Here is a 26629-nt window from a genome sequence, read left to right as displayed (position 1 = left end):
ATTATGAAAGAGACAACTCATTTTAGCCAGCGTTGTCAGAATGACCTAGGAGATTTGATGAATTTGGATTTTTTGTACACATGCGGCCATATTTTAGATTTCTCTTTGCAGTAGAAAATATAGCCCTGCAGATGGCAGTGTCAGCCAGAGACACTAAATGGACAGTTTGTGTAGTCCGTTATGCCAAAGATCGCAAGAAATGTATAAAGAATATCATTTAGTATATCTCTTTACATTGCACATAAATGTTTTTGTGGGTTCTAGCTTGCAGTAACACCCTCACATTAAGTTTGAACTTGTTTGAGAAACTTATTGATTTCCTCATAACAGTGGAAGATTTCTTCCCACCAGTCTTCACTGATGCTTTCATCACTGAATTACATCACAGCCATACATATTAAGAAAAGCAGTTTTCTGCTCAGGATATTCAATAATGTTTTTAGTTCATCCTGAAAAGAAAAAGATGCATAACGGCCAAATGTGTTCTACTGGGATGCTGTACAGAGGGAGGGTCTGTAAACTTTATTTACACACAGATGACGATATGGGAAACTGGCATAGCCATTATTATTTGAGTCACCAGAAACACGGGAGTATCCATCTTCTAGGCTTTATCAGGAGGATGATTAAAAAAAAAAACAAAGTAAAGACTTGTACAAAAATAAAATATTTATTTGAACACACACGGTGCATTTTGGGTTGAAACGTGTAATTGTGCCCCGGCCCTAAGATGGTATGATTTGCTGTGGTTGTATGTTACTCATGATTACTGATTTTTTTTTTTTTTAAATACCTAAATAACGTTTTAAAAGCCCAGAAAGACCGGTGACACATCCAAAGATCACACTTCCAAAGGTCATCTTGTAGGTAAGCGGCAGAAAGTAGCGGTGTGTCATTTGTGAACGATTCGTTCATTTTGAACTGATCTTTTGCATGACTAGGGAGTAACAAATCATCTCAGTGGGTGATTCATTTCTCCCCCCTGGTCCGCACATGTGCCACAGACTCAGGTTCGTTCACGAATGGATCCTTCTGTCGCATGTTCTCGTGTTCTCTTCCTGTTGGAACGAATTCATGCAGTACAGGTCTTCAGTGGCCAGGTAGGCTGAAGTGAACAGCCATCACAGGATGTGACTTTGTTAATGATAAGCATGAAGTAATCAGTAATTTCAACTTCAGCAGGCTTTGGCCTAAAATGATGATCAATAATTTAACAAAAAAAAACAAAAAAAAAAAAAACAGTGAAGCAACCCATGTTGCTCTTCAGTGTTTTAAAGCCGCCCTTTTTCAGTCGTTACTCAAATGACAGCTGCAGCGCCACGCTGGTTTCAAGGAAAGAAATGAACAAATGGCTTGAAAAAAACATTGTTTCGCTTTACTAAACGAGATAAAGAAGACATGAGCCAGTAAAAAAGATCCGAACTTCAGTTTTATGCAAATTGTGTTACTTCGACATCCAATTAGCATGAGATCGGTCCACCAACGTACAACAATGTCGGGGGGATATTCGTTAGGTCTTCTATTAAAATCTAAGTAAGCTGATTAAAAGGATAAAAATGGTAAATATATCTAATTATCAATAATATATACACATCGATAACTGAAATAACCAGGCACCAGAGAGGTTTTTTTTCCCTTTTTATTTTTACAAATATTCGCATATTTGTACGCAATTAAAACACACTCACCCCCACAACTTTTCTGAAATGGTACGGCCCAATCGTAAGCACCACAGTGTGTTTAAAGAGGCCACAACATACCATGGAGGAGGAGGGGGGCCGGAGACTGGCTGCACTCTGTCCGGATAAAAGTACAACATTTGGAGTCTGGAAAAAGTGGAAGAAGGTCTGAGACTCAACTGCGAGCTTTTACGCCTCGTTTAATATGATGGTAAGTCACACACCGTCCGTAGCTCACTACGTTAGTGCTCAGGGTTGGTGATGCACTTGTTGCATCCAAATACACACTTTTGACTTGAGGGTAAAATAACGTAACCACGACTGGGAATAGGAGGGATTGTTCAGGTAATTGTTAAAGTTGATTTTTTTTAAATCTTTTTATAGTTTCCGAGTCTTAGAAATGTGTAGTGGACTTTGCAGAGGACACGCTTGCAGCTGGCTCATGATGCCGTGTTGAAGTATGAAGCGATTCACAATGAGGAAATAAAATTGGAGATAATGAGCGCAGAGCTGGAAGTTTGAATGCACCTGAAGTTCTCCCGAACTGCACTGCCAAGCTCATGTATAGTCTGTGTTTATTCTGTCTTTTAAAGAAAGAAAAAGTATGCATTTCATGGCTCTGAGTCAGCCCCAGGACTGAGGCTCACTCTGTTTTCAGTGGGATGAGTATAAATGGTGCTCTCCTGCTGATCCAGAATCACTCCCCTCACTTTTTGTCTCATTCCTTCATGGTTTTCGCATTTGCAGGCAGTGAGGGATGTTGTTTTTCCAACAGCCAGCAGTACAATCAGAGTCAGGGATTATAACAGTCTTGGAGGGGAATTATCGCATACAGATGGCTGCTCTCATGTGATGCCAGGTTTCTCCCTGGTCAGCAACCAGGGGGATGTCTGAGGACTCCAGCTAGCTCTGTTTCGGGTTGATAGTAAACAGGTGGGATGCAGAGTAGTGTAAATGGCCAGTAGTGCACTAGATTTGTGTATGTGCAAGTTTGGCCTGGATTCACCTGCTCTGTCTTTGGTGTGCAAAGTACTTTATAGATGCCACCTGCAGTCTTGTTTTGTTTTGGGCTTTTTTGTTTGTATCTTGAAATTTTATGAGTGCATTTACATTTATTGTAGCCGTACCTGCAATCCTTACCTGTGATCACATATTTTGCATTTAAGATTGAAGACTTAAGTCTGGAAATCTTTGACATAAACAAACAAGGTCCTGATAAGTTTAGTTCAGATTCAGATTGAAAAACGAGCTAAAGAAGGAGTTCACGACAGGGCTGTCTGCATACAAGGCATTTCATCTTCATGTGTGAACTGCTCATACATTGTTTACAAAAGACAGCACCCTCGTCCTTAAATAGCCTAGACATTGAGGTGTAAAACTCCTTGCTTATCATGACGTTGTCTGTGATTTTCTGTCAAACCTAGAATTTCTGAAAGGGAAAAATCCATCAGTCTGTTATATAACTGCAGGAATACTGTAATATTTCCGATCCCAGCTGACATGTTGTCAACTGAACTAACTGTTACAGTGGAGCTACAACTCTTTCATAATGTTTAGTTTCAAACTGTTTACTAATGATAACTACACATAACAATAATGAAAATAATGCAGTAGTTTTTCATACATTTTTAGAGTTTAAAAAAATTGCTTTGTGCATTTGTGTTTGCATTTACTACTGTGTCAAGTTGAACTGTCTGTAGTTTTGACTTTGTCACAAACAAGATGTTCAAGCTACAGGTATTTCAGGTCTGTTTGCTCTGACACCTGGATGTGAATGGAGCTGTGTTTAAACATGTCCACAAATCATATTTGGTAAGAGAAACCTTTAGTGTTTTGCCCTCTGAGTCAGGAGCATTCACTCTTTGAAAGTTTTATATGCTTGCAACTCATTTAGTCTTTCTTGTGAGTTAACTTTTTTTTTTTTTTTTTTTAATGCCTTACAAAACAGCTTGTCTCTTTAGTATGTAATAATAAAAGTTAGGTGTAAGCAGACAAAAGTATGACGTAAAGAAACAACAGTTTGTTTGTCCAACCTTCTTAAATGCACAAAGAGACAAATATAGGCTGATCAGCTTTTTTTCCATCCCTTGTATTCTATTCTTTTTATCCTGGTTTTCATCCAGAGCTGGATTTAAGGGATTTAAAGTCGGCGTGCAGCAGTAATTAACCTGATTAATTGACTCTTAGACGTTAATCAGATGAGCCTTCGTACCAGTTGGGGCTTTGGGTCAGTAAAGGGGGCAAGTTCCAGGTGAGCCTTGGTTTGCAGTAAATTGCCCCCCCCCCCCCACCTCATGGCCATTTGTTTTATTAGGTTTCTCAAATCTGCCATAATTAAGTCCAGGTCCTGTCAGAATAGAAATAGTTTTCGTAAAGATTATCTGATTGTTTTCCAAGTAATGGCTATTATTAAGATTATAGTATGGTAAACTTTACCCAGCCGTTGAAGTGTATGATGCTTTTTAAGGTAGACTAACTGCTGTCATTTACATGAGTCATGTGTTTTGATTATTGTGGTGAATGTTCTTTGTGAGGGTCAACATGGTACAATGGGCAATCCATGTGTGCTAACAGGAGAAATCCGTGTGTTTGTGGGATTGTCAAAGCTATGAATGATTGAAATCAATGTAGAGGGCTGTATGTTACGCCCTTTGAGCTGTGTGCACTGATTTGTTGAACTCCTTAAAGTTTGGTAGTGAATGCAACACGAGGTGATTGTCTGTTTTTCAAATTCCATTTGGCTGCCTTCATCGCTCACTTTGAACTGTCGTTAGACTTTTTATTATTATTATTATTATTATTATTATTATTATTATTATTATTATTATTATTACTTCACTTATCTCACTCTGATGTCATCCGTCTTCTTAGATACAACATGGACAAGCTGCCCTTCTACAGATAAAAAGTGAAGGATAGACAAAGCAAGAAAAGACTAAAGCAGTTTCACAGAAAAAGCACTCATCACGGACATACAGCAGACATTATGTCCACCTCCATACAGCAGAGGACCATTTGTGTTCTCCTGCCCAACAAAGACCAGCTGGACGTCACTGTCGGGGTGAGCCTTTACTTTGTCACTTGCTGTCTGCTTGACTGTCGCTAAGTGGTTTGACAGATGGTCAACGTTTTGGCTGTACCACATAGTCGCACATTAAATATAAACATCTTTTTCTTTTCACCTGCTCCAGCCAAAGTCCACAGGGCAGGATGTTTTCAACCGTGTGACAGAGCTTCTTGGAGTCAAAGAGCTGCATTTCTTTGGCCTCACAGTGGTTAAGGGTAAGTCCTCTCCTCGTTGACCTTCAGACTGTTCACATCAGCATAAAAAGCAGTACGTCAAGAAAACACGAAATTGTAATTATACTGCAGGCAAATTTGTTGATCGGCTCATGAATTTACTACTGGGATCAAAACAAAAACATCATGTTTGTCTTGTGACAACAGTTTCCAGCAGGGCTTTTGTACGCCACTCTTTTGTTGTCACTTTTTTGTGTAATATTTAGAAAAACGTTATATTGCAAAAACCAAAAATATATATTTGTTCTGCCCATTATGCATAGTTGAATGTTGCAATCTACTTAATTTTTGTTTCATTGCGTTCCTGATCTCTTTCCATGTACAAATGCCTTGGTAATCTTATGCGGCACACTATTTAAACAAGCAGCCTTTTGTTTTTGTGGTGTTGGTTCAGCGATCACTTAGACCTGGATTCCTGCAATATTAACTTCATTAAGCCTGGAATGCACCCTTGCATTCCTCCTCTTCACTCAGGGGAGGGGTGGATTGATGATGGGAAGAGGAGGGTCAGAATGGAGGGGAAAGAGACAAGGGGGGGGGGGGGGGCTCGTCATGACACAGGCAGCCTCACAGCTCTTGTTGAAGGAGTTGGAATGAGTCACAGTGGGGGAAAAAAGGGGTACAACATCCCCATTCTGAACACAGGTTGGAAACACACCCTTAGCCCCTTTTACTGTTAAATATCCAGATTAGAGCTGTGCTAGGTCGATTTGACACTAGCATAGTTGTCATAAGCTTCACATGTAGACTAACGGCTTTTTTCTTTTGCCTCATTGAATTTCATTGTTGGGTAAATTTCACACTTGATTACATTACTGTTTGTTTTCTAACTGCTTGTTTCCTGATGTTTTTTTTTTTTGTTTTGTTTTTTTTTTTCCCCCTCTGTCCCAGACAATGAACACATATTTTTAGATATGGAGGAGAAACTGACTAAGTACTTTCCTAAAGAATGGAAGCAAGATTCAGGAAAGGTAAGTGCCCACTGCAAAGAGTAGTCGGTTTTGATGAAGCATTTTGTGATGACCCATTCTCTGGACTATTATACATGTCAGTTAATTGGGAACACAGTTTATTGGCCTACATGCCACAGCATTGCGTTTAGCATGAGAAAAACTTTTAAAATGCACAGGGCAGCTCTGACACACATCTTTCTACACACAGGCTTTACAGAAAAGACCTTTGCCTCTAATACTCTTCCTCAAAGTGCAGTACTACATAGAGAACGGCAGACTCATTTGGTATGTTCCTCTGTATTTTTTCTATATACGTCTTCACCACTTTACAAGTTTGTTATACTGCTGGTGAACTTCTGTGTTTTGTTTTGTTGGTTCTAATTCATCATTGTCCTCCTTACTGACATCATTTCACTCCCTCCTCCCTCTACCCATGTTTAATTTCGGTGACGTCTGTGCCAGTGAACGGAAGTCACGACATCTATACTACTCTGATTTGCGTGAGCGTGTGCTTCGCTCAGAATGTCGTCAACAAGAGGAAGTGTACTTTCAGCTGGCGGGTTACGCCTTACAGGCTGATCTCGGTGACCACCCGCCTCCCAGAGAGTCTACGGCCATCACCGCTTACTTTGAACCAAAGAATTACTTTCCCCCCTGGGTAGGTATTACCATTCATTTCAAACTCGAGCTCCATCCATCCATCTTCAGTCACTTATCTGGAATCAGGTCGCGGGGAAACTCAAGCTCCAATAGATTTCTATTTTGAGTTTATGTGCTCCTTGCCTAATGCGTGTCTGTGTCTTCTTCCTTGCGTAGATTGTTGCTAAGCGGGGTGTGGACTACCTGCTCTGTCACGGGCCAAAAGTGCATCAGGAGCTGTGGGGCCTGTCCACCCGTGATGCCATCCTGCTGTTCATCAGGGCGGCATGTCGATTGGAGGATGTACCTGTCAAGTTTTACAGGCTCCAAAAGGTTATGAATCCGTTTAGTGTTTCAGTTTTTGCAGCACACACCAAACTTCAGAGGTGTTTAAGTGCATACATAGATTTTTATGGAGTTCACATAAGAAATGATCATTATTTAACGGGGTGGCGAAAGAAACTGTTTTTCTAACTCATTTTAACTTTTGGGTATTTCAGACATATTTTATTGCCAAATTGATATTTTATGAAAATATCTGTCTCAATATTTATTTTATTGAGACAAATTGAGTCAAATTAGAAAAATTTGAGCCGGGCTAGAAAATGAACTGTGAGGTAGTTGTGTAACCCTCCATCTATGCCAGTTTATTGTCCATTCTATTTCTAACTCACTCATTTACTCGATAATATTTAGAAATTTTGCCCATTCGTTGCATAATGTGTTATTACTTTAAATCCGTTGTTAGCAGCAACTCAGCATGTTTTCCAGTGAGCACGGAGAGAGGCTTAGCTGTGAAATAGCTATCTTATCTGTGCCAGTCAGATGCCTCGCTGACATCTCATCATTCATTTGTCCAGGACAAAAAGGAGGAGCGGGGCACAGCATTGCTGGGTCTGACCCTGCGAGGAATGCAGGTTTATCAGGTACATGCATGTGTGAATGTGGCATTAATGCAGAGTAGGTGTGTCAAGCGCTCACAAGACTGAATCTGTGTTTGCTCACAGATTCAGTGTTTGTATCTGTACTCCTATAAAACCCCTGACTAGACATGTGAGGAATGTGTGGGATTGCCACCAGCAGCATGAGGAGATAGGAGCCGTCTGCCATGCCTGTCAGTTGTTTGATCTGTCCATCAGGGGCCATCTGGGGTGGGATTAGGGCTCCAGGCCTGGCTGATTAAAGAGCCAGCAGACCGTGAGATACCTCAAGAAGTCCTTAGCCTCTTGGCCAAGACCAGATGGACTCTTCTGTACAAACACAGTTGATTATTGATCACTAATTTAAGATAATATCCAGAAATTAGTTTTTCTTTCACAAAGTGGCAAGCTGACAAGTACTCAAGCTTTTGCTTTAAAATTATGTGTTTGGTTATCGTTAGGAGGTGGACAACATCAGACAGCTGCTGTACGACTTCCCCTGGTCAAACGTGGGACGTCTCACGTTCCTGGTATGTACTCCTCACCTTCCTTCACCGTTAAGTGAAGGAATTATTTAACATGCATTAGCTTTGTACCCTATGAATGACATGTTACCCCATGCAGGGTAAGAAATTCGAGATCCAGCCAGATGGCTTGCCATCAGCTAGGAAGCTGGTCTACTACACCGGGTCATCGTTCCGCTCTTGCCATCTCCTCCTGCACCTGAGCAGCAGCCATCGTCTCTACCTCAGCCTCCAGCCTACCCTCAAACACTTACGCCAGCTGGAGGAGAGTGAAGGTAGGTGAGGGAAGACCAAATACTAGGACAGAATTACTATCTGTGATAATTATAAACATAACACTCCCCTAGGAACTGCTAGTTAAATGCTCAACTTAAGAAAGTCAGTTTTTCTTGCACAAAAAGACTGAAAACATTCTTGTTCAATAATTACATTTGAAGTACAGAAATTGACCCTGAGTTGCTCTTCTTTTTTAGAGAAAAAGCGCTACAGAGAGTCATATATCAGCGATGACCTGGACTTGGACCCCCCAGGCAGTGAGAGCAGCCCTGGTCTGTCTCGTCACTCAACCAGTAGCTCTGGAATTGAAGCTGATGCCCGCCAGCACAGCATCTCCACAGAGATGGCCTCTATGGAGGAAGAAGGACAGCGGCAAGGAGAGAAGTGTTTCAGCTCAGCAGCCAGCCATGGCACCGCCTGTACAGCTGGGTTTGACGCAGGCAGTAAGAGGCAAATGGAAGATGAGGGCTGGCAAGAAGAAGGTGAATACCTTGTTGATCTTTTTTTTTTTTAAATCAGATTACATGCAATTGGGAAAACTTCTGATGAACCTAATGCCTTGTGTAACCTTGTAACTATGGTCTCGTTATAGCCTGTTTCTTGAGAATTCGTACACTCTCTCCTTTTTTTTTTTTTTTTTTTTTTGGTCCATTGTGACCTCAGACAGATCTAAGGCCTCCACAGCTGAGGTTTTGTTTTTGATAATCAGATTTAAAAAATGTGTCTCTCCAGAGATCAAGAGCAATGTCGGGACTCCAAAGGAGGTTCTTGTGGATGATCCTGATGATATGTTCCAGTTGGCTGATCTTCTTGAAGGGGTGTCAGTGGATTGTGCAGAATTCCCCCTAGACACTCATTCTCCAGGTATGACTCATTAGGTTTTGACATGAGGGATATTGTGCAAACAGCATTTTATTGGTTCTCATCAGACCAGTGCTTTCCTCTACTCTACTCTGTTAAAATTGACCAATGAAATCAACTGGGTTCTCCAGAAAACAACACATCTCCTCAACTTAGTGATGGATATCTTGAAGATTTACATAAAGATATGTTAAAACAGGTGTGTCATACATCTTCTTTGTCTTGCCTTCTTTTTCTTAACTTCCGAACTTTGAATTACTCTGTATTTCCTTACCTTTTATCTTCAACTCCTGTCTCTTTTCAAGACGTTGAATTCAAGAGCACATGTGTGTGGGGATCGCCACTACCGCAGTCTAGATGATGTGCGTCTCTTCCCACTGCCGGCCCCCCTGGGGACAACGCTGTTGCCAGATTCTTCCCACAGCTATACTTTTGGCCTCCCAGATGTCTCAAGAAACCCAAAGATCCCTGTTAATCACAGTCATTACCCCATAGTGCACGGCCAAACCAAACATTCATTCTATGGATGCAGGTCTACCAACAGCCTCTCCCTGGACATGTTGGGTGATGAACAGTTCCTCGAATTCATACTATGAGCACATCAAGTGCTAATGGCTACAAATTCACTTGCTCTTGCCCTTCGTTTATTAACTTGCAGGTTGCCAACACATGAATGTCTGTCTGTGTGAGTGTGTGTGAAACGAGGGATGTGCATTTCAAAGTGCAAAGACATTACTGACTCCTCACTCCCTCTGGAAAAGCTGTGGGGTAGATTGCAGATCTAACTCTGCAACATTTCAGTCTCAAACAGATCATATTTATTAATGTATATTGTGTATACACGACTTGCACTATTTTATTTCATTTCGTTGTCCTTAAGCAGAAACATATCTAATCAATTTTATTGTCTTTTGTGAAACCGATGCTGTTCTTTGACTAGGTCAATGTTGAGGGTATAAAATTTGACAATAACAGATGCTTTGAAATTTTAAAACAGTGTAGTGTTGTGCTGTTTTTGCATCATGTTTTTTTTTTTTTTTTTGTCAAGTCATTTGTGTTTTACCTCCACAATCCCAAGGTGCTAATGCTTGTGCTCCTTTTACTTAAAAAAAAATCATATTGAATAATATACTCTATTTTGTACAGTGTGCTCAGTGTATTTCATATTAGCCTGCCACAGCAATGTAGCTGCTGATGTAGAGAACTGAACCGCTTTACTGTTGGTAACGCATTCATCCAAAGCTTCCCCATTCCGTATTCTCCTCCTGTTTTTGTGTATACAACATCTAAGTATTATTTGTCAAGCACTATTTCTGTAACCAGTAAGTGTACAATGAATCTTCAGTATTTTTGTATTATATAACCCCCCAAACAAAGAGCCTTTCTGTTGTTGTTTTTTCCGGTATTATTTTCACTGCCTTGTGAAGGATAATTAGTATGCAAAAGAACTGATGTCTTTGGCCAACATGAGGTCACTGGAAAAGAATGTCAGTCTTAAAATAGAGGAAAACTTTCACTTCAACGCCAATAGTTTGTGAATAACTGAGTATAAACTCACAAAGCAGAACAATCTATTTTTGATCATTATGAAAATAAATTCTTAATCTCACTAGTTGGAGCAGCAATTTTCCTAACACTGTTTACATTTGATAGCCACTCCCACACACACACACATTTCTGGTGTGTAGTGTGTTTTTGTTTCTTTTTTTTTTTCCCACCGTCCCACCTCTCGCGAGAGTTTGAGATGACGTTTGCGGAAGTTTACATCCCGTTCGGGTAAAACGTGCAGCTGGTGGCCGCTGTGGCAGAAGCCGGCTGTGGGGCCTCCAAGATGAACGGTGTTTTGGTGAAGGCGGTTCTGGCCAGCTCTCCGGACTATGACCGGCTCTTCGAGTCTCTGTCCTGGCCGGGGGAGTCGTGGCCGAGGCCGGAGCGGGTGGAGGCGCTGACGGCTCTCATTGAGGGGCTCGGACCGCTGTTGGCAGACAGCAGCTCAGCGGAGAAAAGCCGGCGTATTCGGGATAACGTCGAGTCGGTCGTTTGGATTCAATGTCTCCCTCTCCTGAGCAGAATCTCCATCGAAGCCGGAGACGGTGCTCCATGCAGGGAGAGCACAGCAGCTGCCTGCCGGCTCCTGAGCGCCTGCGTCCGGCTGTGTGACCGGGCCGTAGCGGGCCGGGTGGCTCTGTCCGTCCTGCCGGCGCTCCGGCTGTCGGAGGACGAGCTGCCCGGTCCGGAGCGGCTCAGCGTGGAGGTCGCCAGTGAAGTCATGGCCGCCCTCATACCCTCACTGACGGACGACGACCATCTCATCCTCGCCACCTTGTCATCGGCCTTATCTTGTATTAAAACGCTCCCCGATGCGTTGGTGTCTAAAGTCACGGTGAGGCTCCTGTTGAGCCTCCTGGACGGCTGCAGCGGTGTGCGGCTGAGGAGCAGCCTGAAGCTCGTCCTGGAGGAGCTGTGCAGCTGGCACTGCGCACAGCGGACAGCCGTGGTCACGGAGCGGGCTCTGCTGTGTCTGACCGCCCTGTCAGACCACCTGCTGCTGAAAGCTGAGCTCCCTCCCTCCTCATGTGTACCCGATCCTCGGCTGTCTCTTCACTTCTGGAGGATCGTCCAGGACGGACTGACGCACCGGGACAGCATCTCCCGTAAGAGAGCGCTGTACCTGCTGAAAAGGTGTGTGGCTCTGTCAGAGGAGGAGCAGGTGGACTGTCCTCACCCTCCATCGGGGGAAGGTAACATGCTCAAGCCCCGGACCAAATTTAAATCAGTCATTAAATGACCTTACAGTCAATCATTTTCTTCCCCGTTGATGGATTTGTTGCAGGTGAGACCTTGTTCAGATGGGCTCCTAACAGAAGCGAGCTGCTTAGAGAGTTCTGGGAGGATTATGCTCTGGTCATGGAGACCCTGGAGGAGAACCAGGTAGAAGATGAGTTAGACAGCTAAAACCAGGTCAGCTGAGGGCATCATGGGGCAGATTGATAATATCCCTTCTCTCTTCTTCCTGTGCAGGTTCATGTGGTCCGGCCAGTTCTCAACAGAATAGACACGCTGATCCAAACAACAGTAAATGATAGTCAAGGTAACATTAAAGCACTGCAGTCTCTTTGGTGTTTTAGTAATTTACTTATTTATTTATTTATTTTTGCATATTTTGAATCATCTCTACCTCTATCCTTTTTTATTCCAGGCATTTTTGCCTTTTGTTGGAGGACTGACCTGTATTCATATGAACTTCACTAACCTCCATTAAATAAAAAATGCAAAATAAACAATCCCCAAAATGCATGCTAGATAAAATAATCAAACTGGATTCGTTTTTTTTATTTTCCTCCAAATGACAAATGTTCCATTGAACACACAGTAAGGATACAGAGGCAGCTCATTAAATCCTCTGTCCGTGTTGTAGCTTCAGGCGTGGGCCTCCTCCACCCCTCCTGGCTGTTGTGTGTGTACCAGCGGATGTTCCACAGTGAGAATAAATCCTTAATGAGAGAGGGAGTGTGTCATCTGCTGGAGCTGCAGATCCTCCAGCAGCCAGCTATTGCTTTGACCTTTTCCCAGGTACAAGCACAGATACATCTTATCCAGTGGTATTATAAGACCTGTTCATTTGAGTTTTACTGAAATCAGAGGTAGATTTGTGTATTAACGTTTCTCTTCCTTTGCTTTGCTCCTCAGTTTATTGTTGGGCCTTTTATGAACGTTCTGTCTGAAACTTCACTTTTCCAGAGGTAAGAGTGGCAGGTGATAATTTATTGCTGTAAGTATTTTTATTTTTTTTTGTCCAAGCCATCATTAATCCACCCTTTATCTACATGTAGATCAGCTGGACAGAGTGTGGGAGATTGTCCTGAGTTGGCGGCTAAACTTCAAGGCTTCATGGTTGCCTTCTTCAGTAGCCTACCATCAGAGCACAGAGGTAGAGGAAAACAGAAGTCACAGAGAATACAAATGAACAAAACTCTCACGACTATGCATTTGCATTTGCTTTGTAGGTTCTGTGTTGTTGAAGATGATTCAGCAGCTGAGCTCTAAGTACTGGTGTGCAGTGCCTCTTCTCTTCCTCTCCCAGGCTCTATCCAAACTGCCCCCAAGTCCACTTCTGGAGATCGATGGGCTCACTGCTCTGAGGTACCTCTTCATGCGTACAGTAAGAAACACAGCGTCGTAGCTGGTTACGCTGGATGTTGGTGCTCATTTTTTCTGTGGTGTCTTTTATAGGGAGGTGCTGCGCTGCACCATGATCACACATCAGGTTATGTTAAGAGGAGCTGCCCAGTGCTTCCTGCTAAGTAGTGCCCTCTGTCTCACAAATGTGGTAAGACACAAATGGTGAACTTGAAGCTAAAACCTGAGCAAATCTTTTCATTGAATTTTGAACAAATTCACAGAGGTCTCATTTGTGGGGTGTAAATCAGGTGGTTCAGTGAATTACAAACATGTAAACTGATTCTTTGCAAATAATTTCTATTAATTTGCATTACAAAGCATTTCCATATTAAAGGAGCACAACATGCAACTTTATTGCCTTCATCTTTTTCAACAGCCTCATAATGAACCTATATATCCTCGTATAAAAATCTACTATAAAGAGGTGCTGGAAGTTGGGCTTTTTTCATTTAGAAAAGACAGAAAAAAGAAATAAATACCAAAGAAGAGGTTTAGAAATAACAACATGTCCCCATGCGCGAGCATGTGTGGTTAGAGTAGAATCCGCAAAGTATTTTCCGAGGACAGGACATGTCTACAACATGTGATATGGGCGGCTTCACCTCTTTTACATTAGTTGCAACAGGAATTCACATTTGGATTTATAGGAGATAGCTTGGCTTTGGGTGTCATTGCATAATCTTCAATAAATAAATGAAAGGAACACAGAGGGATGTTGTGTTAAATCTGAATCCCATGCATTGTGTGAGAGTAAAAGGTTCTCTCCTGTAAAACCAGAGAATTACTGGTTTAGCATTAACAGATGTACCTGGTTTGTGTTCAAATAGTTTTTTACCAAAAAGTGAAAATAAAGAAGAATGAAAACTATCAGCCAGTGTAATTTTTAATGAAATATTTTAATTAGGTGAAACATCACTAAAATGGTGAAAATTGAAGTCAGTAAAGCGTCTTGGCAGTGGGATCAGGCGTTGGTCATTGAGTTCAGAAATAGTAATTGAAATAGTAATAGTAATAATTGAGTTCTGAATGACAGCGGTCATTCTGTCCTAATCTCGTTGTAACACCACAAATGCATCAGAGATAAGCTAAATGACAATCTGAAATAGTAAACATTGAACTTACTGCAAGGCTGTTGTGAAGGTAGTGGACATTGTCTTTTTTTCAGAGGGCAGTGACCCTGGATGATGTCTTTAGCTTCCTGATGCATTTCCATGTGGAGGAGTCACTGTGTAGAGGGACAAACATCTGGAATCAGGTGCAGTGTATGCACAAGACACAGAGTGAACACACAAAAGACAATATGCCTTAGAATAGCACATTTCAGAAATTCTATGGTTGGCTTATTTATACCCTTCCTGTTTGTGACCCCCATTGCAGTTGTGTGTCTGGCTGTCAGACAATGAAAGCAGTTTCAAGCCCAGGATTGTGGATGGTGATTCCACTGGTGCTGCTAAAAAGACAGAAACTGTAAGAAGCTATGTTCAAGCTGAGATATATGCCTACCACCAAGTTCCAGCGAGCACAGGTAGGTCAATTCAAGTAAGTGAATGTGATTCATCGTGGATTTTAACAGTTAGTGTCAGTCAGTTTTTGTGCTTCTCAGGTCAGATTGAGAGGTTACCTGACTCTAAAGAAGCTGATAGGCTGGCCAGAGCCATTTTGCTGTGTGTGGACATGGAGAAGAGTCAATGTGGCACCAAGATCAGTAGCACTCTGGAGTCATTACTGTTTCCCCTGATGGACACCCTGAGCAGAGTCAGCACCAATATTTACATGCCTGTGCGTAAGAGCGACAAGAGCCTGCAGCTTTTGCTCCGGCTGCTCCAGCTTGGAGAAACAGCAGGATGTCAGCACGTCGGAGAAGAGCAAGGTTTGTAATAATATTGATTCACTGTCACGGCCAAGTCCGCCCTCATAAATACAGGAGGAGGGGGTAAGGTAGATGGATTCAGTCAGTTATGGTATCTCATGGGGAAGTTAAATGACATATTTTTTCTAATTTTGAAAGCATTCTTGGAAATATAAGTGTGCTACAAGGTTTTCTGCAGAGCATCAAAACAAAGCTCTCTGTGTGACACGCTGTCTAAAACTTTGTCCACTTTTGGAACAAATCAAAATTATTATTCTTATTAGTACTAGTATTATTTAATGACAACATCCAGTCTCCAGTTCTCAGTCTTGTCATTACCAGCACACGTTACACAGTCCTGACCCACTGAAGAGTGTTTGATATTCAAGTCTTCTTCTTCTGCTTTTCACAGGCAACAGTGTGATGGTTGTCATAAAGAAGCAAATTTTTGAAGTTGTTGATCTCATCCAGGAGTTTATCCTGAGGCGGCTGTGTGGGGAACTGCAGGAGGTACATCCTAGCAAGCATCACTCTAATTAGCATGCAGGTCCTTAGTGGCTAGCTCTGATTCTTCTTTTCCTTTCCAGCTATTTGACGTGGAGCGAGCAGAGCTGTATCTGGCTGTGCTGAAACAGCTGGTGCTCATGTACAGTTCACCACAGCACCGCAGTAAAATTCAACAGAATGATTTCCCTAAACTCATCAAGCACAGTCTCAGTGTCCTACAAGAACCAAGCCAGCAGGTACAAAGCTTAAAATCAACCGACACTCAGAAAAGGAATTTTCCAAACCAACTTGACTAATTATTGAAAGACCTTTTTTTTTTTTTTTTATTTCCAGGTCCCCTCTGTGGCAAACCAGGTATCTAGAGCAGTTGCCATGGCTTCCCTGGCTACAGTCTGTGAACTTCTGGAGCTAGAAGTGATTAACATGCAAACAGAGACCTGTTATGCTCTGAAAGAATTAAATGAGTACTTCTACAGTCCGTTGTCACAAAGTCAAGCACTTCTGGGAAACTTCAATAAACGCCTACTGAAACCGCACACAGGAGACTGTTCAAGGTTAGATTTGTTACAGCTGTTACAGAAATGTACAAATTAAAAATGACTCCTAACTGTTGGGCTGGGAATTCAACAATTAAGTGCTTTTCTTGACTTGACAGTGATCGAGCAGCGCAGGGTCCTCTGCTGCAGGACTGGGGATGTATCGCTGCTAAATTGATTCGAGACCAGTGGATTTGTCTGAGCTTCCTCATCAAGGATTTAGGGATCCCTGAGATTTGCAGAGCACCAGACACCCTCAAGGCCGCTCTCAGCTGCAGTGTGGATGCCCTGGCATTGCTACCTAGTGACCTGGTGCTGCCTGTGCTCACCTTTATGCAGGCGGTGCTGCCGCAAGTGAGTCTCAGTTGTTTTGTGTCAAAATAAGTAATTAAAATGATTTTTAGGTGTGATCATGAGTTGTTTATTTTAAGAAGAAATACAGTGTACTGTGCCCTTATTTGGTAATGTTTTGATCCCAGTTACTGCTAGAAGAGGAGATGCTTTGTGTGGAGGCCGTGACTGTGAGCTGGGAGCTGGTGCAGGGACTGAGCAATAATGCCAATGACTTCTGGCCGGCCCTGAAAGGGTTCATCTCCATGGTCTTCCACCATAAACTACTCGAACTGACACACACTCAGGCCCTGACGTTTGCTGCCACCTTGAAGCAGGTGATAAAAATCAGGCTGCTTGATTTTGAAACGAATGGATGTGATAATTTGCTCTTTTAAAATACATACTCTGTTAATGCTTGTGATTGATTTAGACTGCCACCGAGCTGATTGAGCTGTCTCAGTCAAAAAGTGGAGTATTCGGATTGTTGCTGCAGCACTGCTGTCAGACATGGCTGCCCGAAGGACGAGGCTGTGGCGACCAGACTGACACTGTGTTCTCCAGTGTTTTCAGCTACATCAACATACTCACTGAGGCTTGTGTCTATGGACCAGTGTTTAGACGAGACCAACGGTAACCCTACAGAACAAAATTTCCCTAGTTTGTTGGCTCCTAGAGCTTCTTTTCTTTTTTTTTTTTTTCACTGTTTTGTATGCCACTTTCAAAGGCTCATCCAAGATGTCCAAACATATGTGGAGCAGCTCGGAGAGGACCCTGCTGGCAATGTCATTGTCACAAGGTGAGTCTTCCTTTTTTGCAGTTTGTGAGTGCACTCTCCATTTTGCAGCAATTTAAAAGACAGCCACTGGAGGTCTCCCCTGCTGTGCAGATGATTTCACAGTTTAACCACAGTCTTCATTCCCCAGTGATGACAGAGATGAGCAGTTGCCCCGAATTTGTGCTCTGACTTTGCTCAGCCGCCTGGATTCCTCAAATCGACAGCATGAAAGACTTATAGAAGAACTTGTTATGGCTTTATTGAAAAAGGTTAGCTGGGCTGCTTTATTCTGTTGAAATAAGTGTGATAATTGATATTAGTACATGCATAAATATGTAATTCATGTTCAATTATTCACAGAACGCTGTATGATTAGATATACTAACACTCCAATGTGATTATATTATGAAGGAGTGATGCCTTTGATTTGGAAACGGGATGAAATTACTTTTATTTATAGTTATTACTGTAATATTTTGTGAATTTTGCTTGTAATAGATATTGATAGTGTTTTCATTTAGGTGGTTCAGCTAATTTACCAAAACAAAGAAACATTTTTCATCTCCCACTCCATCCCTACAGGATAACGAAATATCAAAGTCAAAGGTGCGTTACTATAGCAACTCCCTGCAGCACCGTGTCAAAAACAGAGTATGGCAAACACTGCTGCTGTTGCTGCCTAAACTCAGAGAGGTAAGACAAAAACACACAATGCTAACAGTCACACAGAAATTAAGCCTGCAGAGAGTAGCTGTGACAATATGTGTGTGTTCTTGCAGGAGTTTGTTGCCTCTTTACTGAACCACGTGTTTGAAGCTGGATTCTGCAGTAACCAGGCCTCAGTAAAGTACCTGATTGAATGGATGATGATTCTGATCCTCATTCGCTATCCACAACACATAGACAACTTTTGGACCTGTTTCAGCATGGTGGGCCCCCATATGGACACCCACCTACCACTAAAAATACCACATAGTGAATGAAATTACAGCTAAATTACTGTGTTTTCTGTACAGGATCATGAAAAGACCAAGACAAGTGTCTGCACTTTCCTGTCAGTCCTGGTACATTTGAACACCATCATGCCTCATCTAAAGGAAAAGGTGAAGTCCCAGCACTTTTCATTAAAAGGAGTCATGCAAACATCAGTTGTTTGTTTGTTTGTTTGTTTTTTTTGGTTTGTTTGTTTGTTTGTTTGTTTTTTTTTTTTTGCACAATCTCTCTTTCCACTAGATCTATCTCCATGTGTGTTTAAGGCAGTGCAGTTGCGGAAAGCGCTGGACATCATCCTGCAGTATTGTTTCAACCATAACTTCAGCGTGCGCCTGTACGCCTTGCTTGCCTTGAAAAGGGTGTGGAACTTGGCAGAAATCCAGGCAGAGGAAGGGGCTGATAGCTTAAGAGAATTGTCCACTGTGATCGAGGCCTGTTTGAACCAGGCTGAGGCCATGCAGAGCACTGGGTGAGCACCTGTCACACTCAATAGCTGGAAGAAGAATTATTTAAAGATGCTAATGTATTTGTTTTACTTCACTTTCTAGGAATGCCAACAAAAACTGGATAAGGATTCAGGAGCACTTCTTCTTTGGTGCCTTCCATCCTGTCAGAGATTACAGTGTTGAGGTGTGATGGGGTATTTTTGCAGAAATTGAGAAGTCTGGTAGCTAATTTGGTTTTCAGATTTTTAAGGTAGCACAATATACCGTAACATTTTTGTTTTCTTTTTTATTTATTTTCCTATCCTAGACCATATTCTATACCTTCCCCAGCCTATCAGATTTGGCTGATGATGAGTGGATTCCCACATGGAAGTTTGAGAAACTGGCGCACTTTCCTGAAAGTCTAAGGTTTCCTTTGAAAAATCCTTCCCCTGACCTGAGCCAGCTCCAGCCTGGAGACTGGATCCAGCAAGACAAAGGTACAGAAGCAGCAACCACAAGGAGTAGATGTATTTCATACAGTACATCTGTGGTTGGGTGATCATGGTGTTGCATCATTTAGGTGAGCAGGATAAAGAGGAGCGCTGGGCTGAGGTACAGAAGAAGATCACTCCCTGGAGGTTGGGGATTCAGGAGCAGGAGCCTGAACTCCAGCTGGTTCCACCACAAAGGGCTGCTCGGCTGGGAAAACTCCACGGTGCCTTGCTGGTAGTCGCATCACTAATAGACAAACCCACCAATTTAGGAGGTGAGGAACAGAACAATAAAATACCATACTACCCATTTCCTAAGAAAATAGGAGATAAATATTTGGTGAATTTCTCATTGACTTATGGTGAATAATATTGTGAAGAACTAACATCACAGGCTTTTGTTTGGTTTCATGAGTCTGGGCTGGGCAAAGAGATCTAATGGAGCACCGACTGAAACCAATTATTTGAGCTTGAGCTTTATCAGAGTTTGAACAGAGAATGTCCAGCTTTCATAACAGACACTCCTGTTTTCTGTTCCCTGTGAGCTCACTCCAGAGCTGTTCTATCAGATGATAAGAGACTGAATTTGTTTATAGAGGAAAAGACCCATTTTCAAAACCAATATTGATACTGGATGATGGAAGCTAGAACATTAGCTGGGTCATTGTGTAAATGTTTTACTTCACTTGGCCCACTCAATGGTCATTTGTGATGTAGCTTTTTATATCTGTCTGTTCCCATGACAGATTGGTTGACATTTTATGCCAAGTCATCTCTGCTACAGACGACTAAGGCCTGAAACAGGGATCTTGACTCCACCGTGAAGCATTAATGAGAATTAATTCTTCACATATAACCTTGGCCCTTTTTTAGTTTAGTTTTTTTTCCCCTCTCATTTGTTTGTTGTTGTCCCAGGTCTGTGCAGGACTTGTGAGATATTTGGTGCCAGTGCTCTGGTTCTGGACAGCCTCCGCCACGTCAGTGACAAACATTTTCAGTCCCTAAGTGTCTCATCTGAACTATGGCTTCCCCTGTTAGAGGTAAATTATAGAAAGAAATTACATCCTTCCCACTGGGCTTCTGTCTTGATAAATTTGTGATTTGTACCTGGTTACCTCAGAGTTAAAATGATCTCAAGCAAAATCAACATACAGAGCCGTTGACGTTCTGCTGTTTCCCACGAATGAGGAAAGTAATAAAACACATTCAGTCGTGTCTTTTGGAAATTTAGAACATTTCTAACTCTTTTTTTACCCATATCAAGGTTTAAAGATGTGAAAAGGTTCTGCCTCATCACCCATTAGTCTCATTTAGAAGATGTTTTCTAAATAATCATGACACTTGAGCTTTATTGAAGTTCATTTTTTACTCTTTTTGAGATTTTGGGTTCTGGGACAGTATCTGTTGAATTTGACTGTTGAACAGAACCTAAGATTAGAAAAACAAATTTAATGCTCAAATTAAACTGTGGGGAAGCTGTAGCATGCTGATAAAATGGGCTTTGATGGGCTCATGTTCTTTGATCGGCTGTGTAAGAAGGACATTGCAGGCATGAAGTACACACTGTTCACCCTTCTCAATGCATATGCATTTATATTTTCTTATTACTTGAACTAAGAAGTTTGTTTGCATAATCTCTAAAATCCTGTGTCCGTCCATCAGGTGAAGCCAGTGGAGCTCACTGACTTCCTGCAGCTAAAGAAGAGTGAAGGCTACTGTATAGTTGGAGCGGAGCAGACCGCCAACAGTCAGAGTCTCCAGGACTATCATTTCCCCGAGAAGACCCTGTTACTTCTGGGGTATGACAGAATTTAATGTTGTATCGATGTTGGTGAAAAAGAAAAAAGGCACATGCTACCCATAGTGCCCAACGCTGGAAAGCCTCTCTTTTCCCATGATTTTGTGACTTTCACACAGATAATTGTGTGAGCTGACGGGACTATTAAATGTTATCTCAGTGGTTTAGTGTGTTTTCCCCTGCGGGAACTGCACCTCACCCCTCCATCACAGTCCTGTTGGGGCATGCTCAGCCGTAATTGGCTCTCGCCAGGGACAAAAGCACAGGAAATAAATTGCGCCAACCAATACAAGCAGTGTGATGACAGCAGCAGAAACCTTTATGTTCACGAGACTGTCCTGTGGCTTCTATCAGTGCAACACAAATAATAATTTTGCTCAGCCTTTTGTAACTTTACACAAACTGACATAATAGTGGACGAAAGTTTGTGCAATTTCTAACTATGCAATTTATAAACATTAGCTGTCCAGCTGATCTGACAGAAAGGGAGAGTGTAGGTGTCCTGTTTTGTTTTACCCTGTTTGATGACAAAGGTGTGAACAGTGCTGTTAGCTCCAACACCCCATGTGTGAGCAGGATCTTGAGGGCTTTCACAGCTGTGTGGCCGCAGCATGGCCCCGTTCTAATCTCTCATCAGGTGCCTATTATCTCACCTAGTTGCACTCAAGATAAATGTAGCTCATCAAATCAGGCTTTCTTGCTGTGTGCTGCCCTCTGTGGACTCACTGAATGCAGAACTCATTACCTTTTTATGTTTGCTTTGCATAGCCCATATTGCTAGAGCCAGGTAAATACTCAGCTAATTACAGTTTGAATTTGTCCTGGACCTGCTCACATGCATGACAAAGTTTATTCCTCATAACTGTAAGGACTTGAGGAAAATTAAGAAGTGATCTGGCCGCTCATGGCAAGGGCTCTTCACCTTAAGAGCAGTCAAATATCATTACTTTAATTTCTACTCTTGCCGTGTGGAAAAATCTTTTAGAGACACTTTGGGTGAGTTTAAGAAAAAAAAAAAAAAAAAGTAACATTTTGATAAAAATTCTCCTTGGTGTTCTTGTTGAGTTAGATGAGGAAAATTTCTAATTTTTTGTCAGTGTTTTGATTAAATTAATAATTATCACAGATATCACATTAAAAATACTCAATACTAAATAGACATCAGTACTAAATAACTATCATTAGAAAAATACTAACGCCAAACTCGGGCAGTACTTGATTTGCCTATAATCCATCCCACAGTGAATTTCTTTCTCTCTCTCTAGTAATGAACGAGAAGGCATTCCTGCTAACTTGCTCCAAATGCTGGACGTTTGCGTGGAGATCCCTCAACAAGGCGTCATCCGTTCCCTCAACGTACACGTGAGCGCTGCCCTGCTGATTTGGGAATATACACGGCAACACCTGGTTTCCAGTTCAACTGAAGTCAGCTCAAGAAACTGAAGAAACCAGCCGTGCGGCCCAATGGAGGTCACTTCCCTTCTCCAGATGTTGCCCTTACTTCCTCATTTCTGGTTTGCAAGTGCTTAAAAAAGCATCTTAGGGGACTTTTAAAAAGAAGATGTCAACATAGTGTGCGGATTTTAATATTCTACAGGTTGGGATCGGCCCTTTCAGAATTTTTTGTGATCAGCAGTTCATCAGTACTGTTCTTGTGCCTTAATGGGAGTCATGAATAGAGATGTGTACTGCTCATTCAAAATATTCTGCTGGGCATGCTGTTTTGAGCAACCTCTATAACAGCAGCATAGAAATGTTGTGTTTTTGTTTTTTTTGTTTTTTTTTAATCTGAGCAATTTTTGCCCCGGAGCCCCAGAACTATTATGTCCATATTTTTTATGAGATGATGCTGCTTTTAAAAATAGACAAGTTTATATGAATTTGCAGAATTTTTTTTTTTTTTTACACAGATGAATAAATAAAAGGCTGTTATTATCTTTTAAGTACTTGTATTTATTAATCGTGGTGGAGGGAGCAAACAAAGAGTTAAAATAAGGAAGGGTAGGCGTTCATGCGTCCCCCTTCCTCCCTCATGAAGAGTGCAGGAGCTGGTTCACCTGGAGACCAGGTGGGGAGCAGATGGAGCAGCTCACCGTCGATCAGCCTCATTAATATTTCCATGAAGTCACACCTGTCCGTGGCTCATCATGTAGGGGGAGCATCCTTCAGAGGGACACATGGAAGGCCTGGGCGGCTCCTGGTCCGAGCCCCCGCCGCCTCTGCAGGCAGCTGCGGTGCTGGACAACGTGAGCTGGACAGAGAGAGCGTGGCTGGAGGGGTCCCGGCGGACCCAGCTGGTCCTGGAGATCCTCATGGTGCTGATGTGTCTGGGCGCTGTGGCAGGTAAATAATGACTTCTGATTACTTTTTCATTTCTTCTTCTTCTTAGTATATATATTTTAATGCTAAACAGTTTCCTGTTTCCTTGCCACTGTCACAAAGTGCTTGGTTTGGAGGGAAACTTTGGTCAATTCCATAAAGAGTTTGGTCTATACCTGCTCTAAATGTAGTGCCTTCGCGTAACTTTATGGTTTGGTGCTATAAAAATAAATTTTATTTAGACAAATTGAATTCTTGCGTGTCTGCATCTTGTATTCAATGTTCATGTAATTCTTCATTAAATATTTATATCTGTAGGACTCTGGGTGAAAACTGCACAATGTTTTCTAAAAGGGCATTTTAATTTTTATTAAAAATGAAGAGAGGAAAAAAAACAAGTAAACAAACAAAAACCCTGTGCAATTAATTTTTTTTATTTTTTTTATTTTTTTGATGGCAAACATAGCTTTTAATACACGTACTGAGAAATGTGTTTACTTGCTGTGTTATCTGGATATACAAACATCCAGTTAGATGTATTTAACAAAAAGCAGGCTCCTTATTTCACTGCTCAGATTACAGTGATGGGGTCAGTGTGATGCAGTACAGGGTGGTGTAATACCAGCATCTTAGACAGGAATAACAGAGATTTAAAAAAAAAAAAGAAAGAAATGCTATTCAGAACAGTTTAAATCAGGACACAGATTTTCCCAATCCAATTATTAAATCATAGCTTCAGTACCTGGTGAACGTTTGTGTCTGAGGTTGTTACACATGGAAAAAGATAGCGTGACCTCTGTGCCATTGTGTGTCTGTGTGTTTTGTTGTGTTTGTATTGTAGGTAATATTCTCGTCATTATCATTGTGGCTGCAACCAAGACCTTCCACTCAGTGACGTCAGTGTTGATCATGAATCTGGCCGTCAGCGACCTCCTGGTGGGCGTCGGAGTCATGCCTTTTGTGGCCCTGTCCGTCATGAACCGTGACTGGGTGGACTGTACGGTACGTTACCTTGGTCCAGTTCTGCACTTCCCAGCTTCAGCGTCTGACGTAACTTTGAACACCAGTTTCCTTTGGACCCGTCAGTGTTCATGTGATGCTGTGTGCTCTCTCCTGCCTGACAGGACCTCTGTTTGTACGTGGGCTACACCTCCTCTGTGTATTGCACAGCTTCTGTACTGACGCTGGCTGCTATTGCTCTTGACCGCTACCACTCCATCATGGACTGCCTTCGCTACAGCTCCCGCTGCACCCTGTGGAGAACCTGTACTGTGGTCCTGTGGATCTGGCTGCAGGCTCTGGTTACCAGTTGCCCTCCCCTGCTGGGCTGGAGCTCCGTCAGCTATGTGGTTCCGATGTACAGCTGTGCAGTCAACTGGGCCAGCAGCCCGAGCTACACCGCTTTCATGGCTGCCCTGTCCTACCTCCTTCCTGCAGTGGTCATCCTCTTCTGCTACGTGAACATAGTCAAGGTGGCGCGGAGTCACGCCAGAAGGATTCACACCTTAGAGGACTCTGTTCAGCGAAGCATGAATCCAAGCTCTGCTTTCACTCCCGGGGATTCACCTCAGCGGCACTGTGGGATGCTCCACAGCCCCTCCAGACTGATCTATCATGTGAGTGGACAGCTTGTCTCCGAGGTCAGAGGAGAACGAGGAAATGATATCAGCTCTGTTCTCCCTGATTCTGCTACAGAGCAGGGCAACCCAACATCCAGGCGCCTGTTCTCCTTCCTGGCCCAGAGCACTGCCCAGCCAGTGCTGCAAAGCTCACAGCAGCACCACAGTCACAACGGAGTTGTGCGTCTCTTCCTGGTCATCTCAGCCTTCTTCTTCTGCTGGACACCTTACATAGGTGTGGCACTGGTTCAGGCCACAGAAACTGCACTTTCAGGCCATTCCCGCCTCATCCCACCCTGTGCTGTTACCTTTTCATACTGGCTGGTTTTGCTGAACTCTGACATCAATCCTCTGTTGTATGCTCTGCTTAGCAAGCGTTTCCAGGGTGCTCTGCAGGGTCTGAGGCAAAAAATAAGAGCACAGCTGAGGCGTGGCATGGGCAGGGAAGGTGACGTCAGAGCAGAGGGAGACGAATGCAAGACCAGCGACCCCTGCACCCTGAACACCAGCCCTCGTGGTCCCCCTTCTAGCTCTGAGAGTTCAACCAGTGACGACTCCAAGTATTCCTCCTCCATTTTTACTGTAGGCACCGACTCATTCAAAAGTCAGTCAGAGGAGCATCTATGTAAAGTGTGCCACCCTGAAAACGCCTCCTTATCTTGCACATGGCCAGGCTCGGGTGCTGACAGGAGGGTGAACTGCTTGCAGGTCCCCTCTCGACCACAGGCAGGCAGCAGACTACCTTTCTCTGCTCTGACCAGAGAACGACAAGCCACCTTCTTCTATGGCCAGATTACAGTGAGAGTAGACCATGATGTTTGTTAATTGTGCTTTGGCAGATGTAGTTGCACTTGGATCAGAATAACAGTTAATTCCATGACTGATTCATCTATTATTTCTGGAGAGATATAAGATGCCAGTCAGAGTAGCCCAAAGCTTTGCTTTATCTCACAACCCAAAGATATTTCATTTAAAACCAGCAGATGTTTGAGAAACCAGAATCAGTGGTTCTGGTTTCTCAAATAGATTCAAAGGTCAATCAGCTAATAATTATGTTTACAAACAATTTGTGTAAGATGCACATCACTGCAAAAGCCCAGAATATGAATTTTACTAATAGACTTTTTTTCCTAATTAAATACTCTTAAAAGAATATTAAGATACCTCCAGATTAATTTTCTATTCATCAGTTAGTCAGCTATTAATTTCATTTTAGCTGAGATCATTAAATTTGTTAAATTGCTGTCTGGTGGTGATCACGGATCGCACAGCATAGAACTACATCCATCATCTATACCCCCTATCTGTCAGGGCCGTGCAGGGCTGGAGCCAAGCTCTGCTGACAGTGCAGTGCAGGGCACACCCTAGACAGGTTTCCAGTCCAATGCAGGACCGACAAATAGAGACACACAACCATCCCCAACCATTTGGACTGTGGGAGGAAGCCAGAGAGAACACAGACAGAACACACAAACCCCCCGCAGAAACACAGAGTCCGACGATCGAACAGTGTTGAACACTGCACCGACGTACTGCCTGAGAACCACAAGACTGAGGAGATAATAAACCTGGACAACAGAATGTATTGAAAAGAAATCTTTTATATAGTACATGTGATTACACTTGAAGACACCCAACAGTAGATCT

The 26629-nt window shown here is 42.5% G+C and overlaps 3 protein-coding genes across 4 annotated transcripts; all 3 read left to right on the top strand.

Moving 5' to 3' along the window:
• Window positions 1–1763: 1763 nt before the first annotated feature.
• On the top strand, window positions 1764–10547 carry LOC115055274 (FERM domain-containing protein 6). 2 transcript variants are annotated; one of them, XM_029520964.1, is made up of 14 exons: window positions 1764–1890; window positions 4551–4740; window positions 4871–4961; window positions 5871–5950; window positions 6141–6217; window positions 6395–6590; window positions 6749–6904; window positions 7432–7497; window positions 7953–8021; window positions 8116–8290; window positions 8489–8773; window positions 9024–9155; window positions 9284–9351; window positions 9458–10547. In XM_029520964.1, exons 2-14 carry the CDS (start codon window positions 4666–4668, stop codon window positions 9746–9748), a joined length of 1761 nt encoding a protein of 586 aa, XP_029376824.1. In that variant the 5' UTR covers window positions 1764–1890; window positions 4551–4665; the 3' UTR covers window positions 9749–10547. The 2 variants fall into 2 exon arrangements, with proteins under 2 accessions (XP_029376824.1, XP_029376825.1); XM_029520965.1 differs by lacking the exon at window positions 9284–9351 and having other exon boundaries at window positions 9458–9647.
• A 399-nt stretch (window positions 10548–10946) lies between these two features.
• Window positions 10947–22948, top strand: tarbp1 (TAR (HIV-1) RNA binding protein 1). The gene is made up of 29 exons (XM_029521214.1): window positions 10947–11893; window positions 11986–12083; window positions 12174–12243; window positions 12571–12725; window positions 12843–12895; window positions 12986–13083; window positions 13160–13295; window positions 13386–13482; window positions 14500–14589; window positions 14712–14859; window positions 14938–15204; window positions 15596–15693; window positions 15771–15926; window positions 16024–16244; window positions 16346–16580; window positions 16706–16894; window positions 16990–17189; window positions 17284–17355; window positions 17483–17603; window positions 17917–18027; window positions 18114–18263; window positions 18351–18437; window positions 18591–18796; window positions 18876–18957; window positions 19081–19252; window positions 19336–19521; window positions 20162–20286; window positions 20909–21045; window positions 22310–22948. The coding sequence occupies exons 1-29, from the start codon at window positions 10984–10986 to the stop codon at window positions 22485–22487; spliced, it is 4848 nt and encodes a 1615-aa protein (XP_029377074.1). The 5' UTR covers window positions 10947–10983; the 3' UTR covers window positions 22488–22948.
• A 222-nt stretch (window positions 22949–23170) lies between these two features.
• LOC115055772 (5-hydroxytryptamine receptor 1D) lies at window positions 23171–26350 on the top strand. Its single transcript, XM_029521792.1, has 4 exons — window positions 23171–23387; window positions 24205–24365; window positions 24488–25780; window positions 26294–26350. The coding sequence occupies exons 1-4, from the start codon at window positions 23222–23224 to the stop codon at window positions 26348–26350; spliced, it is 1677 nt and encodes a 558-aa protein (XP_029377652.1). The 5' UTR covers window positions 23171–23221.
• The last annotated feature ends 279 nt before the right edge of the window (window positions 26351–26629 follow it).

The sequence above is a fragment of the Echeneis naucrates genome, chromosome 15 (assembly GCF_900963305.1).
Source record: "Echeneis naucrates chromosome 15, fEcheNa1.1, whole genome shotgun sequence".
In the NCBI taxonomy this organism is placed as follows: Eukaryota; Metazoa; Chordata; class Actinopteri; order Carangiformes; family Echeneidae; genus Echeneis; species Echeneis naucrates.
This window is presented reverse-complemented; position numbering and strand designations above follow the sequence as displayed.